Source organism: Trichosurus vulpecula, chromosome 5 (genome assembly GCF_011100635.1).
Source record: "Trichosurus vulpecula isolate mTriVul1 chromosome 5, mTriVul1.pri, whole genome shotgun sequence".
In the NCBI taxonomy this organism is placed as follows: Eukaryota; Metazoa; Chordata; class Mammalia; order Diprotodontia; family Phalangeridae; genus Trichosurus; species Trichosurus vulpecula.
The window spans coordinates 141,482,965-141,496,307 of record NC_050577.1 but is presented as its reverse complement, the minus strand read 5'-3'; the positions used below and the strand labels follow the sequence as shown (position 1 = coordinate 141,496,307).

Here is a 13,343-nt window from a genome sequence, read left to right as displayed (position 1 = left end):
AAAAAAGAAGTTAAGGAGGTGAATAGAACTTTTTAAAAGTTAGATATGGCAGACTTCTGGAGAAAACTGAATGGGGATAGAAAGGAATATGCCTTTTTCTTGGCAGTACATGGCACCCACTCAAAAACTGACCACGTACTAGGGCATAAAAATCTCACAATCCAATAGAGAAAGGCAGAAATATTAAATGCATCCTTGTCAGGTCATGATGCAGTAAAAATTACATGTAATAAAGTGTCATGGAAAGATAGACTAAAAAATCAATTGGAAACTAAATAACCTAATCCTAAAGAATGAGTGCATCAAACAACAAATCATAGAAATGATCAATAACTTCATCCAAGAGGATGACAATAACGAGACAACATACCAATACTTATGTGATGCAGTAAAAGCAGTTCTTAGCGGAAGTTTTATCTCTAATGGCTTACGTGAATGAAAGAGTAGATCAATGAATTGGGTATGCAACTAAAAAACTTGGAAAAAGAACAAATTAAAAAACCCCAATTAAATACCAAATTAGAAATTTTGAAAACCAAAGGAGAGATTAATAAAATTGAAATTAAGAAAACTATTGAAGTAATAAATAAAACTAAGAGCTAGTTCCATTAAAAAGCCAATAAAATAGATAAACCTTTGGTTAATTTGATTAAAAAAAGAAAGCCAAATTACTGGTGTCAAAAATGAAAAGGTTGCTTTTTCTGGTCTCCAACTTCATCGCGGCAGAAGCAGGACTAGCATGCCGGGGTCGCCACCATGCAGCTGTTTGTTCGCGCGCAGGCTCTGCACACCCTCGAGGTGACCGGGCAGGAGACCGTCGCCCAGATCAAGGCCCATGTGGCGTCTCTGGAGGGCATCGCCCCCGAGGATCAAGTCCTGCTTCTAGGGGGCTCCCTGCTGGAGGATGAAGCCATCTTGGGGCAGTGCGGGGTGGAGCCCCTGTCCACCCTGAAAGTGGCTGGCCGCATGCTAGGAGGTAAAGTCCATGGCTCTCTGGCCCGAGCTGGAAAAGTGAGGGGTCAGACTCCCAAGGTGGGGGGGGGGGGGGTGAGAGGAGGAGGAGGAGGAGGAGGAGGAGGAGGGGGAGGCGGAGGGGGAGGAGGAGGGGGAGGGGGAGGAGGAGGGGGAGGAGGAGGAGAAGAAGAAGAAGGAGGAGGAGGAGGAGGAGGAGGAGGAGGAGGAGGAGGAGGGGGAGGAGGAAGAGGGGGAGGAGGAGGAGGAGGGGGAGGAGAAGGAGGAGGGGGAGGAGGAGGAGGAGGAGGAGGAGGAGGAGGAGGAAGAGGAGGAGGGGGAGGAGGAGGGGGGAGAAGACGGGGAGGAGGAGGGGGAGGAGAAGAAGAAGAAGAAGAAGAAGAAGAAGAAGAAGAAGAAGAAGAAGAAGAAGAAGAAGAAGAAGAAGAAGAAGAAGAAGAAGAAGAAGAAGAAGAAGACAACGACGACGACGACTGGGCGTCCTAAGAGGAGGATGCAGTACAACCGACGCTTTGTCAATGTAGTGCCCACCTTTGGAAAGAAGAAGGGTCCCAATGCCAACTTCTAATCCCCTGGTACTTTCCCTAATAAAGCTGCTATGACTCTTAAAAAAAAAAGAAAAGGTTGAATTCACCACCAGTGAAGAGGAAATTAAAAAAAAATAATTATTAGGAACTCTTTTGCCCAATTATTTTCCCAGAAATTTGACAATCTTAGTGAAATGGATGAATATTTACAAAAATGTAAAATGCTCAGATTAACAGAATGGGAAGTAAAATACTTAAATAACCCCATCTCAGAAAAAGAAATTGAATAAGGCATCAGTGAATTCCCTAGGAAAAAATCTCCAGGGCCAGATGGATTTACAAGTGAATTCTATTAAACATTTAAAGAATAATTAATCCCAATACTATATAGACTATTTGGGAAATAGGTGAAGAAAGAGTCCTATCAAATTCTTTTTATGATACAAATATGATACTGATACCTAAACAGTGAGGAGCCAAAACAGAGAAAGAAAATTATAGACCAATTTCCATAACGAATATAGATGCAAAAATTTTAAATAAAATATTAACAAAAAGATTACAGCAACTTATCACAAGAATAATACACTGATCAGGTAGGATATATACCAGGAATTCAAGGCCAGTTGAATATTAAGAAAACTATCAGCATAATTGATCATATCAACAACAAAACTAACAGAAATCATATGATTATCTCAATAGATGCAGAAAAAGCTTTTGACAAAATACAACACCCATTCCTTTGAAAACACTGGAGAGTATAGGAATAAAACTCAAAAACCTTGTGGAACTGAATGTTGTAAATGAAAAATAAATATTTTTTAAAAAAACTATATTAATGGGAGACCTCAACTTTCCCCTATCACACCTAGATAAATCTAGCCATAAAATAAACAAGAAACAAGTTAAGTAGATAAATAGAATTTTAGGTAAGTTAGAAATGATAGCTCCCTGGAGAAAACTGAATGGGAATAGAAAGAAGTATACCTTTTTCTAGTTGTACATTCCATGTTCACAAAAATTGACTATATGTTATGGTATTAAAACCTCACAAACAAATGCAGAGAAGCATAAATATTGAATGCATCCTTCTCAGACAATAATGCAATAAAATTACATTCAATAATGGAAACAGATTAAAAAGTTAATTGGAAACTAAATAATTTAATCCCAGAGAATGAGTGGTTCAAAGAATAAATTATAGAAATAATAAGTAATTTCTTTAAAGAGAATGACAACAATGAGACAACATACCAAAATTCATGGGATGCAGTCAAACCATTGAATTAATAAATAAAACTTGGAGCTGGTTTTATGGGGGTAAACAGACAAAGCATTGGTCAATTTGCTTTAAAAAAAAAAGAAAACCAAAAAACCAGTATTAAAAACAAAATAGTTGAATGTACCATCAACGAAGATGCTTTCACATAACAGGGCCCCTATATAAAAGCTTATTCCTTCTCATCCCTCTCCCTAATTGTTTTTATGTTGTCCCCTTTATATATACTATTTCACTTGGTGACTTTATCAGCTTTCATGGATTCAGTTATTACCGTGATGCTGATGATTCAAAAATATACTTACCCAACTCTAACCAATTCACCTCCAATCTTATCTCTCCAATTCCCTACATCTTCAATTTAAAAATGTCTGAAATTGAACTCTTTATCTTTCCCACGAAGCCTTCCTCATTTCTTAGTTTTCCTATTATTAGCAAGAACACCACCATGTTCCTAGTCACTTAGTCTCACAATCAAGGTATCACCCTCAATTCCTCACTTTCTCAAGTTCCATAACTAATCTGCTGTCAAGGGCTGTCAATTTTACTTTTATAACTCTTGTATATACATTCTTCTCTCTTCTGCCTTCCAGAACTATGGTGCAGATCTTCATCACATCACACCTGGATTATTGCAAGAACCTTTTGGTGGGTCTCATTGCCAAAAAAACTCTTCCCACTCCATTCCATCCTCCAATCAGATGACAAATTTATCTTCCCATAGTATAGCTCTGACCATGTCATCTTCTACCTTTCCAATCTTCTTACACCTCCTCCCCCACCCCCTACACACACACAAACATAATATGTAATTCAATGACACTAATCACATACTTGTGCTTCACAGGATACATTCCATTTTCTGACTCAGACAATGTTCTTAGTTATCCATCATTACTGGAATCCTTTCCACTCTCATCTCTGTCTCCTAGCTTTCCTGGCTTCCTTGAAGTCACAAGTAAAATCCCAGCTTTTACATGAAACCTTTCCTATTCCTCTTTAATTCTGGTGTCTTTCCTCTTATAATTACCTCTGGTCTATCATATATATGTATTATTTGAGCAGAGTTTTGTATTGCTTTTTCACATTTTTCTGCCATTAGCCTATAACCTTTTTGAGAACAGAGACTGGCAAAAGCCAGCCATTCATTTTATCCACATCATTTAGCATAGTGCCTGGCCCAAAGTAAGCACTTAATGAATGTTTTTAGCTGACCTACTCCATTAGAATGCAAGGTCCTTGAAGGCCAGAAACTCTTTTTTTTCTTTGCTTGTATCCTCAGTGCTTAGCACAAGAGTTGGAAAATACTAAGCACTTGATAAACGCTTGCTGACTTGACTTACTTTGACTTGGTCCTATTATACTTCCTGTCTTCCTCATCTACATCCCTATCCCTATATCCTCATTCAGCACATTTGACACAGTGATTTGAGAGTAAAATATGATGCCTACACTATGACTGATAGGGGAAAATTGTTTCGGAAATCTTGACAAATCTATATTATTTTTCATCTGCCATTTCTTTTCAGTTCCATTTATAAATCCTCTAGGGATAATCTGCTTTTCTTGGATCTCTTGTCAAATTTCTGTGAACTAGTTTATTCTCTCTACTGATTCTTGCTGTTTAATGACATAATACTGTTCATATTCAGAAATCATGTTCCTCCTCTATGAGACATCACACAGAAACAAGCTTATATTATAAAGTGATGTTGCACTTGGCTCTGATATCCTTCTACTTCACAAGGAGATGAAGTGTTCACTGGCTAAGGAAGTTTCCCAGCTCTTTTGGCAGAAATCTAACCATAGAGCAAATGATTTCTGGATGTTTGACTAGCCAAGATGATTTGATACAATCTAACTTTAATGGTGGACACATAGAAAAAAATAATCAAATACTTCCAGAAAAGAAAATGGGTACTTTACAGAAATTGCAAGGTGGAATAGTCCAGCAAACTTAAATCAACAACTCATTTTTTTTCTCAGTGAATAGACATTTAAACAACTCTGAGGTGAAGGAGGAGAGGCAAATGTTTATTAATGCTTGCAAAGAAGTCACCAAAACCAGCACTGCTAATGTGCCTTATATCGCATTAGCCAAAACTTGGCAGCCTGTAATGAGATTTTTATACTGAGAAATTCATCGGTCATCAGCTTGGTAGCTTTCCAGTCACTTTTTGATACATTGGCATCTATACTTTAATCTTTATAAACATTTATGTCAGTAATATGACTTCAAATAAACTCCTTGACAACTGCCTTTTAACCTGTCACTGTCTTTTTTTGGTCTCCAAATTGTACAAATAAGATTTTGTAATCAGCATTAGGAAGTCTCTAGGTCTGCCATCACTACTCAAAATACTTAGAAATCATCTTCCTGGGGGGCGGAGCCAAGATGGCAGCTGGAAAGCAGGGACTAGTGTGAGCTCCCCGCCGAGCCCCTCCAAAAACCTATAAAAGATGGCTCTGAACCAATTCTAGAACTGCAGAACCCAGAAAATAGCAGAGGGAAGCAGGGCTCCAGCCCAGGACAGCCTGGATGGTCTCTGGGTGAGGTCTATTCCACACGGAGCTCGGAACGGAGCAGAGAGGAGTGGAGCAGAGCCCAGCATGGGTGGTGCAGACCAACCAGACCAGGAGCCAGGCAGAGTGGGCCCTAGCGCCCTGAATCAGTGAGCTGCAGCAGTTACCAGACTTCTCAACCCACAAACACCAAAGACAATAGAGGAGGTTAGTGGGAAAAGCTGCTGGGGACAGAGTTATAAAGGAGTTCATGGTTCGGCCACCACCTCGGGGGCAGAGGAGGTGGGGCAGCTACAGAACTACAGCTGCAGTTCCTTCCTGCCCCAGTCCCACCTGGTGGGAGTAATTAAGTGGCAGATCAGAGCAGGAGTGAAGAGCCTGCTGAAGATCTAAGTCCAGTCTGGGTTGGGGGTTCTTGGGGAAGGAGGAGTGCTGGTGTGGCAGAGCTGGTGCATGCCCCCAGGCTTGGAACATAATTCTCTTAACTCTACAAGCAGTCGTACCCTGATGAAAAACTCAAGGATCAAGTTAGTTGGCTGGGGATATGGCCAGGCAGTGAAAACACGCCCAGATTCAATCTTAGACTCTGGAATCTTTCTTTGGTGACAAAGAAGACCAAAACATACAGCCAGAAGAAGTCAACAAAGTCAAAGAGCCTACAACAAAAGCCTCCAAGAAAAACATGAACTGGTCTCAGGCCATGGAAGAGCTCAAAAAGGATTTGGAAAAGCAAGTTAGAGAAGTAGAGGAAAAATTGGGAAGAGAAATGAGAAGGATACAATAAAACCATGAAAAACAAGTCAATGACTTGCTAAAGGAGACCCAAAAAAATACTGAAAAATGTACTGAAGAAAACAACACCTTAAAAAATAGACTAACTCAAATGGCAAAAGAGCTCCAAAAAGCCAATGAGTAGAAGAATGCCTTGAAAGGCAGAATTAGCCAAATGGAAAAGGAGGTCCGAAAGACCACTGAAGAAAATACTACTTTAAAAATTAGACAGGAGCAAGTGGAAGCTAGTAATTTGATGAGAAATCAAGATATTATAAAACAGAACCGAAGGAATGAAAAAATGGAAAACAATGTGAAATATCTCATTGGAAAAATCGCTGACCTGGAAAATAGATCCAGGAGAGATAATTTAAAAATTATTAGACTACCTGAAAACCATGATCAAAAAAAGAGCCTAGATACCATCTTTCAAGAAATTATCAAGGAGAACTGCCCTGATATTCTAGAGCCACATGGCAAAATAGAAATTGAAAGAATCCATCGGTCGCCTCCTCAAATAGATCCCAAAAAGAAATCTCCTGGGAATATTGTCGCCAAATTCCAGAATTCCCTGATCAAGGAGAAAATACCGCAAGCAGCCAGAAAGAAACAATTTGAGTATTGTGGAAACATAATCAGAATAATACAAGATCTAGCAGCTTCTACATTAAGAGATCGAAGGGCTTGGAATATGATATTCCAGTGGTCAATGGAGCTAGAATTAAAACCAAGAATCACCTACCTAGCAAAAACTGAATATTATGCTCCAAGGCAAAATATAGACTTTTAATAAAATAGAGGACTTTCAAGCTTTCTCAGTGAAAAGACCAGAGCTGAATAGAAAATTTGACTTTCAAACACAAGAATCAAGAGAAGCATGAAAAGGTAATCAAGAAAAAGAAATTGCAAGGGACTTACTAAAGCTGAACTGTTTTGTTTACATTCCTACATGGAAAGATGATGTGTATGATTCATGAGACCTCAGTATTAGGGTAGCTGAAGGGAATATGCATATATATATATATATATATATATATATATATATATATATATACACACACATACATATATATCTATATATATATCTTTGTATATATATATACATATATATCTATATATATCTTTGTATATATATGTATATGTGAGTGTGTATGTATGTATATATGTATGTGTATATACATATATAGAGAGAGCGGGCACAGGGTGAGTTGAAGATGAAGGGAAGATATCTAAAAGAAATAAAATCAAATTAAGGGATGAGAGAGGAATATATTGAGAGAGGGACAAAGGGAGAGATAGAATGTGGTAAGTTATCTCACATAAAAGAGGCAAGAAAAAGTGGTTCTGTAGGAAGGGAAGAGGGAGCAGGTGAGGGGGAATGAGTGGATCTTGCTCTCATCGGACTTGACCTGAGGGGGGAATAACACACACTCAAATGGGTATCTTACCCCACAGGAAAGAAGGAGGAAGGAGATAAAAAAGGGATGATAGAAGGGAGGGCAGATAGGGGGAGGAGGTAATCAAAAACAAGCACTTTCAAAAAGTGACAGGGTCAAGGGAGAAAATTGAATAAAGGGGGATAGTATAGGAAGGAGCAAAATATAGTTAGTCTTTCACAACATGAGTATTGTAGAAGGGTTTTACATAATGATACACATGTGGCCTATGTTGAATTGCTTGCCTTCTTAGGGAGGGTGGGTGGGAAGGGAACAGGGGAGAGAATTTGGAACTCAGTTTTAAAAACAGATGTTCAAAAAAAAAGTTTTTCCATGCAACTATGAAATAAATATACAGGCAATGGGGCACAGAAATTTATCTTGCCCTAGGAGAAAGTAAGGGAAAAGGGGATGGTGGGGGGGAGTGGGGTGACAGAAGGGAGGGCTGATTGGAGAATGGGGCAACCAGAAATTATGCCATCTTGAAGTGGGGGGGTTGGTAGAAATGGGGAGAAAATTTGTAATTCAAACTTTTGTGAAAACCAATGCTGAAAACTAAAAATATTAAATAAATAAAACAAAATTTAAAAAAAGAAATCATCTTCCTACTAAACAAAGACAACAACAAAAAAACTCATGATGACATTTTTATATGTTGGGAAATTGTGTAATTTATATATAATAATGATAGCACAATCTTCTGAGAGACTGCTGATTAACTTTATTCAAAGTAAGTTATTAGGGGAAAAAATTCTTAAAAACTTGTACTGAATTCCAGTATTATTCTCTTTATTTCAGAGGAGTTGTTTTTATAAAATGTATTATTGCCACTAACATAGTTCTTTTTTTCTTTCATATCCTGAGGATTTCCCTTCCTTCTTACTGACTTTCATTTTTTCCTCGTATCATATTGTGTTGCTACGGGAAAGTCTATGAAATGAAAAGGAATGTATGTCTGAAAACTAAAATGGACAGGTTTTGAGAAGGAAAAGTCTTGTCAGTAGTACTGTCAAAAATACATGTCTGGGGGTTTTTTGTTTTGTTTTGTTTTGTTTTGTTTTTCCCCCTACCCATCTCAAAGACTGAACACATATTTTCTTAAAAGTAACCCTGAGATAAGGATATACAGAATATATAACAAATGTTAATAGTCACTATATATGACAATCACTCTTTAGTATTCAAAACAAAAGCGCTTTAAAAATATAGTGTATAATTAAAACTTAAGAAAGTTGTTTTTATTAGTCATTTCTACTTAAGGCCGCAAAGACAATTGAAGTAAGATTTGAGATAGCATTATAGCTAATTGGTTGAATATGACCTTTCTCAGTCAATAAGGGAACAGAAAGAAAAGAGATTTATTAAGTATTTATGATGTGCCAGACACTGTGCTTAGCATTGAGGATACAATGAAAGTGAAAAGACAGTCTGTGTTTTCAAGAAGTTCATAGTCAATTAAGGGAGACAACATGAAAACAACTACATACAAGCATATGTAAGAATGTTGCTACATATTAGCACGAATTAGGAGTTAATGGGTCATTTCTAAGGGCTAGTTCTCAATGGGTTTCAAAATTATAATGATAACTACCCGTATTCATCTAATAATAAAGCTCAGAGTTGGATATCTGCCTTTTGGTACAAGTGGGGAGATGACTAAGGAAGAAAGTCTGATCAAGCAGAGATTTAGTTTCACCTTTCTCGTCCCTGAGAGGCAAAGAGAATAGCATTTATTTAGTCTTCAGAATTGCCTTGGGAAACTAAGTAGGGAAAATAATAATCTTCTCCATTTTAAAGACAAAAAAAATTAAAAAACAAATGGGGTCAAGTTATTTTCCCAAAATTAAAACAGCTGGTGAATAAGTTAACAAGAACTAAAATTATGGTCACCAGACTGCTATACAAATGATCATTTCACTATGCCATCCTATGTCCTGACCCAAGTTAAAAGCAATACCTGATGTTATCTCTAGAAAAGAGATAATTATACCTTTCACCTTAAGCTTAAAAAAGCTGTTCCACAAGTGCATTTTTGGTGGAGTTGTGAACTGATCCAACCATTCTGCAGAGCAATTTGGAACTATGGCCAAAGGGCTATAAAAATGTGCATACCCTTTGACCCTGCAATACCACTTCTAGGGCTGTATCACAAAGAAATCATATAAATGGAAAAAGACCCACATGTACAAAAATATTTATAGCAGCTCTTTGTTTCTGGCCAAGAATTGGAAATTGAAGGGATCCCCATCAATTGGGGAATGACTGAACAAGTTGTAGTATATGAATGTAATGGAATACTATTGTTCTTTTTTTTTTTTTTTTTTTTTTAGAACTATAAGCATTTAAAATTTTATTTTATTTTTTTTTAATGCAATTTATTTATTTAACAAATTTGGTTTTCAGCATTGATTTTCACAACAGTTTGAATTACAAATTTTCTCCCCATTTCTGCCCTCCCCCCCCACTCCAAGATGGCGTATATTCTGGTTGCCCTGTTCCCCAGTCAGCCCTCACCTCTATCACCCCCCTCCCCTCTCATCCCCTTTTCCCTTCCTTTCTTGTAGGGCAAGATAAATTTCTACGCCCCATTGCCTGTGTATCTTATTTTTTAGTTGCATACAAAAAGTTTTTTTGTTTTTGAACATCTGATTTTAAAACTTTGAGTTCCAAATTCCCTTCCCTCTTCCCTTCCCACCCACCCTCCCTAAGAAGTTGAGCAATTCAACCTAGGCCACACATGTATTATTATGTATAACCCTTCCACAATATTCATGTTGTGAAAGGCTAACTACATTTTGCTCCTTCCCAACCCATCCCTCTTTATTGAATTTTCTTCCTTGACCCTGTCCCCTTTCCAAAGTGTTTGTTTTGATTACCTCCACCCCCATCTGCCCTCCACTCCATCATCCCCCTGCCTTTTATTTTTTTTTTTTATCTTCCTCCCTCTTCTTTCCTGTGGGGTAAGATACCCAACTGAGTATGTATGGTATTCCCCCTCAGGCCAAATCTGATGAGAGCAAGGTTCACTCATTCCCTCCTCACCTGCCCACTCCCCTCCTCTCCTAGAACTGCTTCCTCTTGCCACCTTTATGGGAGATAATCCACCCCATTCTATCTCTCCCTGTCTCCCTCTCTCAGTAAGTTACTCTCTCATCCCTTAATTTCATTTTATTTCTTTTAGCTATCTTCCCTTCATCCTCAACTCACCCTGTGTCTGCTCTCTTTCTTTTACATATATATATATATATATATACACATACATACACATACATACATATACACATAGATACATGCATACATACACATTCACTTATATATATACATAAACATATATATATGCATATATATATATATGCATATTCCCTTCAACTACCCTAATACTGAGGTCTCATGAATCGTACTCATCATCTTTCCATGTAGGAATGTAAACAAAACAGTTCAACTTTAGTAAGTCCCTTGCAATTTCCGTTTCTTGATTACCTTTTCATGCTTCTCTTGATTCTTGTGTTTGAAAGTCAAATTTTCTATTCAGTTCTGGTCTTTTCACTGAGAAAGCTTGAAAGTCCTCCATTTTATTGAAAGTCCATATTTTGCCTTGGAACATGATACTCAGTTTTGCTGGGTAGGTGATTCTAGGTTTTAATCCTAGCTCCATTGACCTCCGGAATATCGCATTCCAAGCCCTTCGATCTCTTAAGGTAGAAGCTGCCAGGTCTTGGGTTATTCTGATTGGGTTTCCACAATATTCAAATTGTTTCTTTCTGGCTGCTTGCAGTATTTTCTCCTTGATCTGGGAGCTCTGGAATTTGGCAACAATATTCCTAGGCGATTTCTTTTTGGGATCTATTTGCGGAGGTGATCGATGGATTCTTTCAATTTCTATTTTGCCCTGTGGCTCTAGAATATCAGGGCAGTTCTCCTTGATAATTTCCTGAAAGATGGTATCTAGGCTCTTTTTTTGATCATGGCTTTCAGGTAGTCCAATAATTTTTAAATTATCTCTCCTGGATCTATTTTCCAGGTCAGTGGTTTTTCCAAGGAGATATTTCACATTGTCTTCCATTTTTTCATTCCTCTGGTTCTGTTTTATAATATCCTGATTTCTCATAAAGTCACTAGCTTCCACTTGCTCCAATCTAATTTTTAAAGTAGTATTTTCTTCAGTGGTCTTTTGGACCTCCTTTTCCATTTGGCTAATTCTGCCTTTCAAGGCATTCTTCTCCTCATTGGCTTTTTGGAGCTCTTTTGCCATTTGAGTTAGTCTATTTTGTAAGGTGTTGTTTTCTTCAGTGTATTTTTCAGTATTTTTTTGGGTCTCCTTTAGCAAGTCATTGACTTGTTTTTCATGGTTTTCTCGCATCCTTCTTATTTCTCTTCCCAATTTTTCCTCTACTTCTCTAACTTGCTTTTCCAAATCCTTTTTGAGTTCTTCTATGGCCTGGGGCCAGTTCGTGTTTTTCTTGGAGGCTTTGGTTGTAGGCTCTATGACTTTGCTGTCTTCTTTAGGCTGTATGTTTTGGTCTTCTTTGTCACCAAAGAAAGAATCCAAAGTCTGAGACTGAATCTGGGCGCGTTTTCGCGTCCTGGCCATATTCCCGACCAACTAACTTGACCCTTGAGTTTTTCAGTGGGGTATGACTGCTTGTAGATTACAGAGTTCTATGTTCTACGTTTGGGGGGGAGGTGCCAGCTCTGTCAGAGCCGCACTCCTCCTTCCCCAAGGACCCCCAGTCCAGACTGGGCTCAGATCTTCGGCAGGCTGTGCACCCCTGCTGTGATCCGCCACTTATTTCCCCCCACCAGGTGGGCCTGGAGCCGGAAGTAACAACAGCTGTAGCTGCCCCACCTCCGCTGCCCCCGGGGCTGGAAGCCGAACCGCGAACTCCTTCCACTCCCGCAGCTTTTCCCACTAACCTTCTCCGCAGTCTTTGGTGTTTGTGGGTCGAGGGGTCTGGTAACTGCTCCCGTATTCAGGGCGCTAGGGCCGGAATACTATTGTTCTATAAGAAATGATGAGCAGGTGGACTTCAGAAAAAACTGGAAAGACTTATATGAACTGATGCTGGGTGAAATGAGCAGAAAGAAGAGAACATCATACACAGTAATAGCCACGTTGTGCAATGACTAATTTTGACAGCCTTTGCTCTTCACAGCAATGCAAGAATCTAAGACAACTCCAAAAGACTCATGATGGAAAATGCAATCCACATCCAGTGAAAGAACAATTGAGTCTGAATGCAAATCAAAGTACACCATTTGCTCTTCCTTTTTTTTTTTTTGTTTTGCTTTTTCGTTCTTGTGGTTTCTCCCATTCATTCTAAATCTTTACATGAGTGATGTGAAAATATGTTTGATGTGAATGTATATGTAGAGCCTTTATCAGATTGCACCCAGTCCTGAGGAGTGGGGCAAACAGGGAGGTGGAGAAAATTTTAAACTCAGAAGTATATGGAAGTGAATGTTGAAAACTAAAATTAAATAAATTAATTTTTAAAAAGCTGTTGTTCTCTCCCCCAACCTTCCAATTATATATATTGGTATAAACATATATGGGCATGTATGCATTTGATATTTTAGAAGCTAATATATAATTTTGTTACTGCACAAAGCAGTGCAGTATGCAGATAAAGCGGTTTACCTCTCTCAGCCTCAGTTTCCTCATTTGTAAAATGGAAATTGCAATAGCACCTGACTCACAGGCTTATTGTGAAGATAAAATAACATATGCAAAGTGTTTTGCAAACCTTAAAGTTTGCTAAATGCTAGATTTATTATCATTATCATTCTTATTAATGTGCTCAAAGGATCTCTAATCCAATCCATTAATTTCTA

General features: G+C 38.3%; 1 protein-coding gene across 1 annotated transcript; it reads left to right on the top strand.

Annotated features, from left to right (window-relative positions):
• The first annotated feature begins 753 nt into the window (after window positions 1-753).
• LOC118851077 (ubiquitin-like protein FUBI) lies at window positions 754-1,540 on the top strand. Its single transcript, XM_036760640.1, has 2 exons — window positions 754-1,032; window positions 1,400-1,540. The coding sequence occupies exons 1-2, from the start codon at window positions 757-759 to the stop codon at window positions 1,538-1,540; spliced, it is 417 nt and encodes a 138-aa protein (XP_036616535.1). The 5' UTR covers window positions 754-756.
• Window positions 1,541-13,343: the final 11,803 nt, after the last annotated feature.

Bases quoted from the DNA above. Each gene is read 5' to 3' on its own strand.
- LOC118851077 (XM_036760640.1), top strand. From the start codon at position 757: ATGCAGCTGTTTGTTCGCGCGCAGGCTCTGCACACCCTCGAGGTGACC. The intron at 1,033-1,399 runs GTGGGGGGGGGG...AAGAAGAAGAAG, and splicing joins TGAGGGGTCAGACTCCCAAG to AAGAAGAAGAAGAAGAAGAA.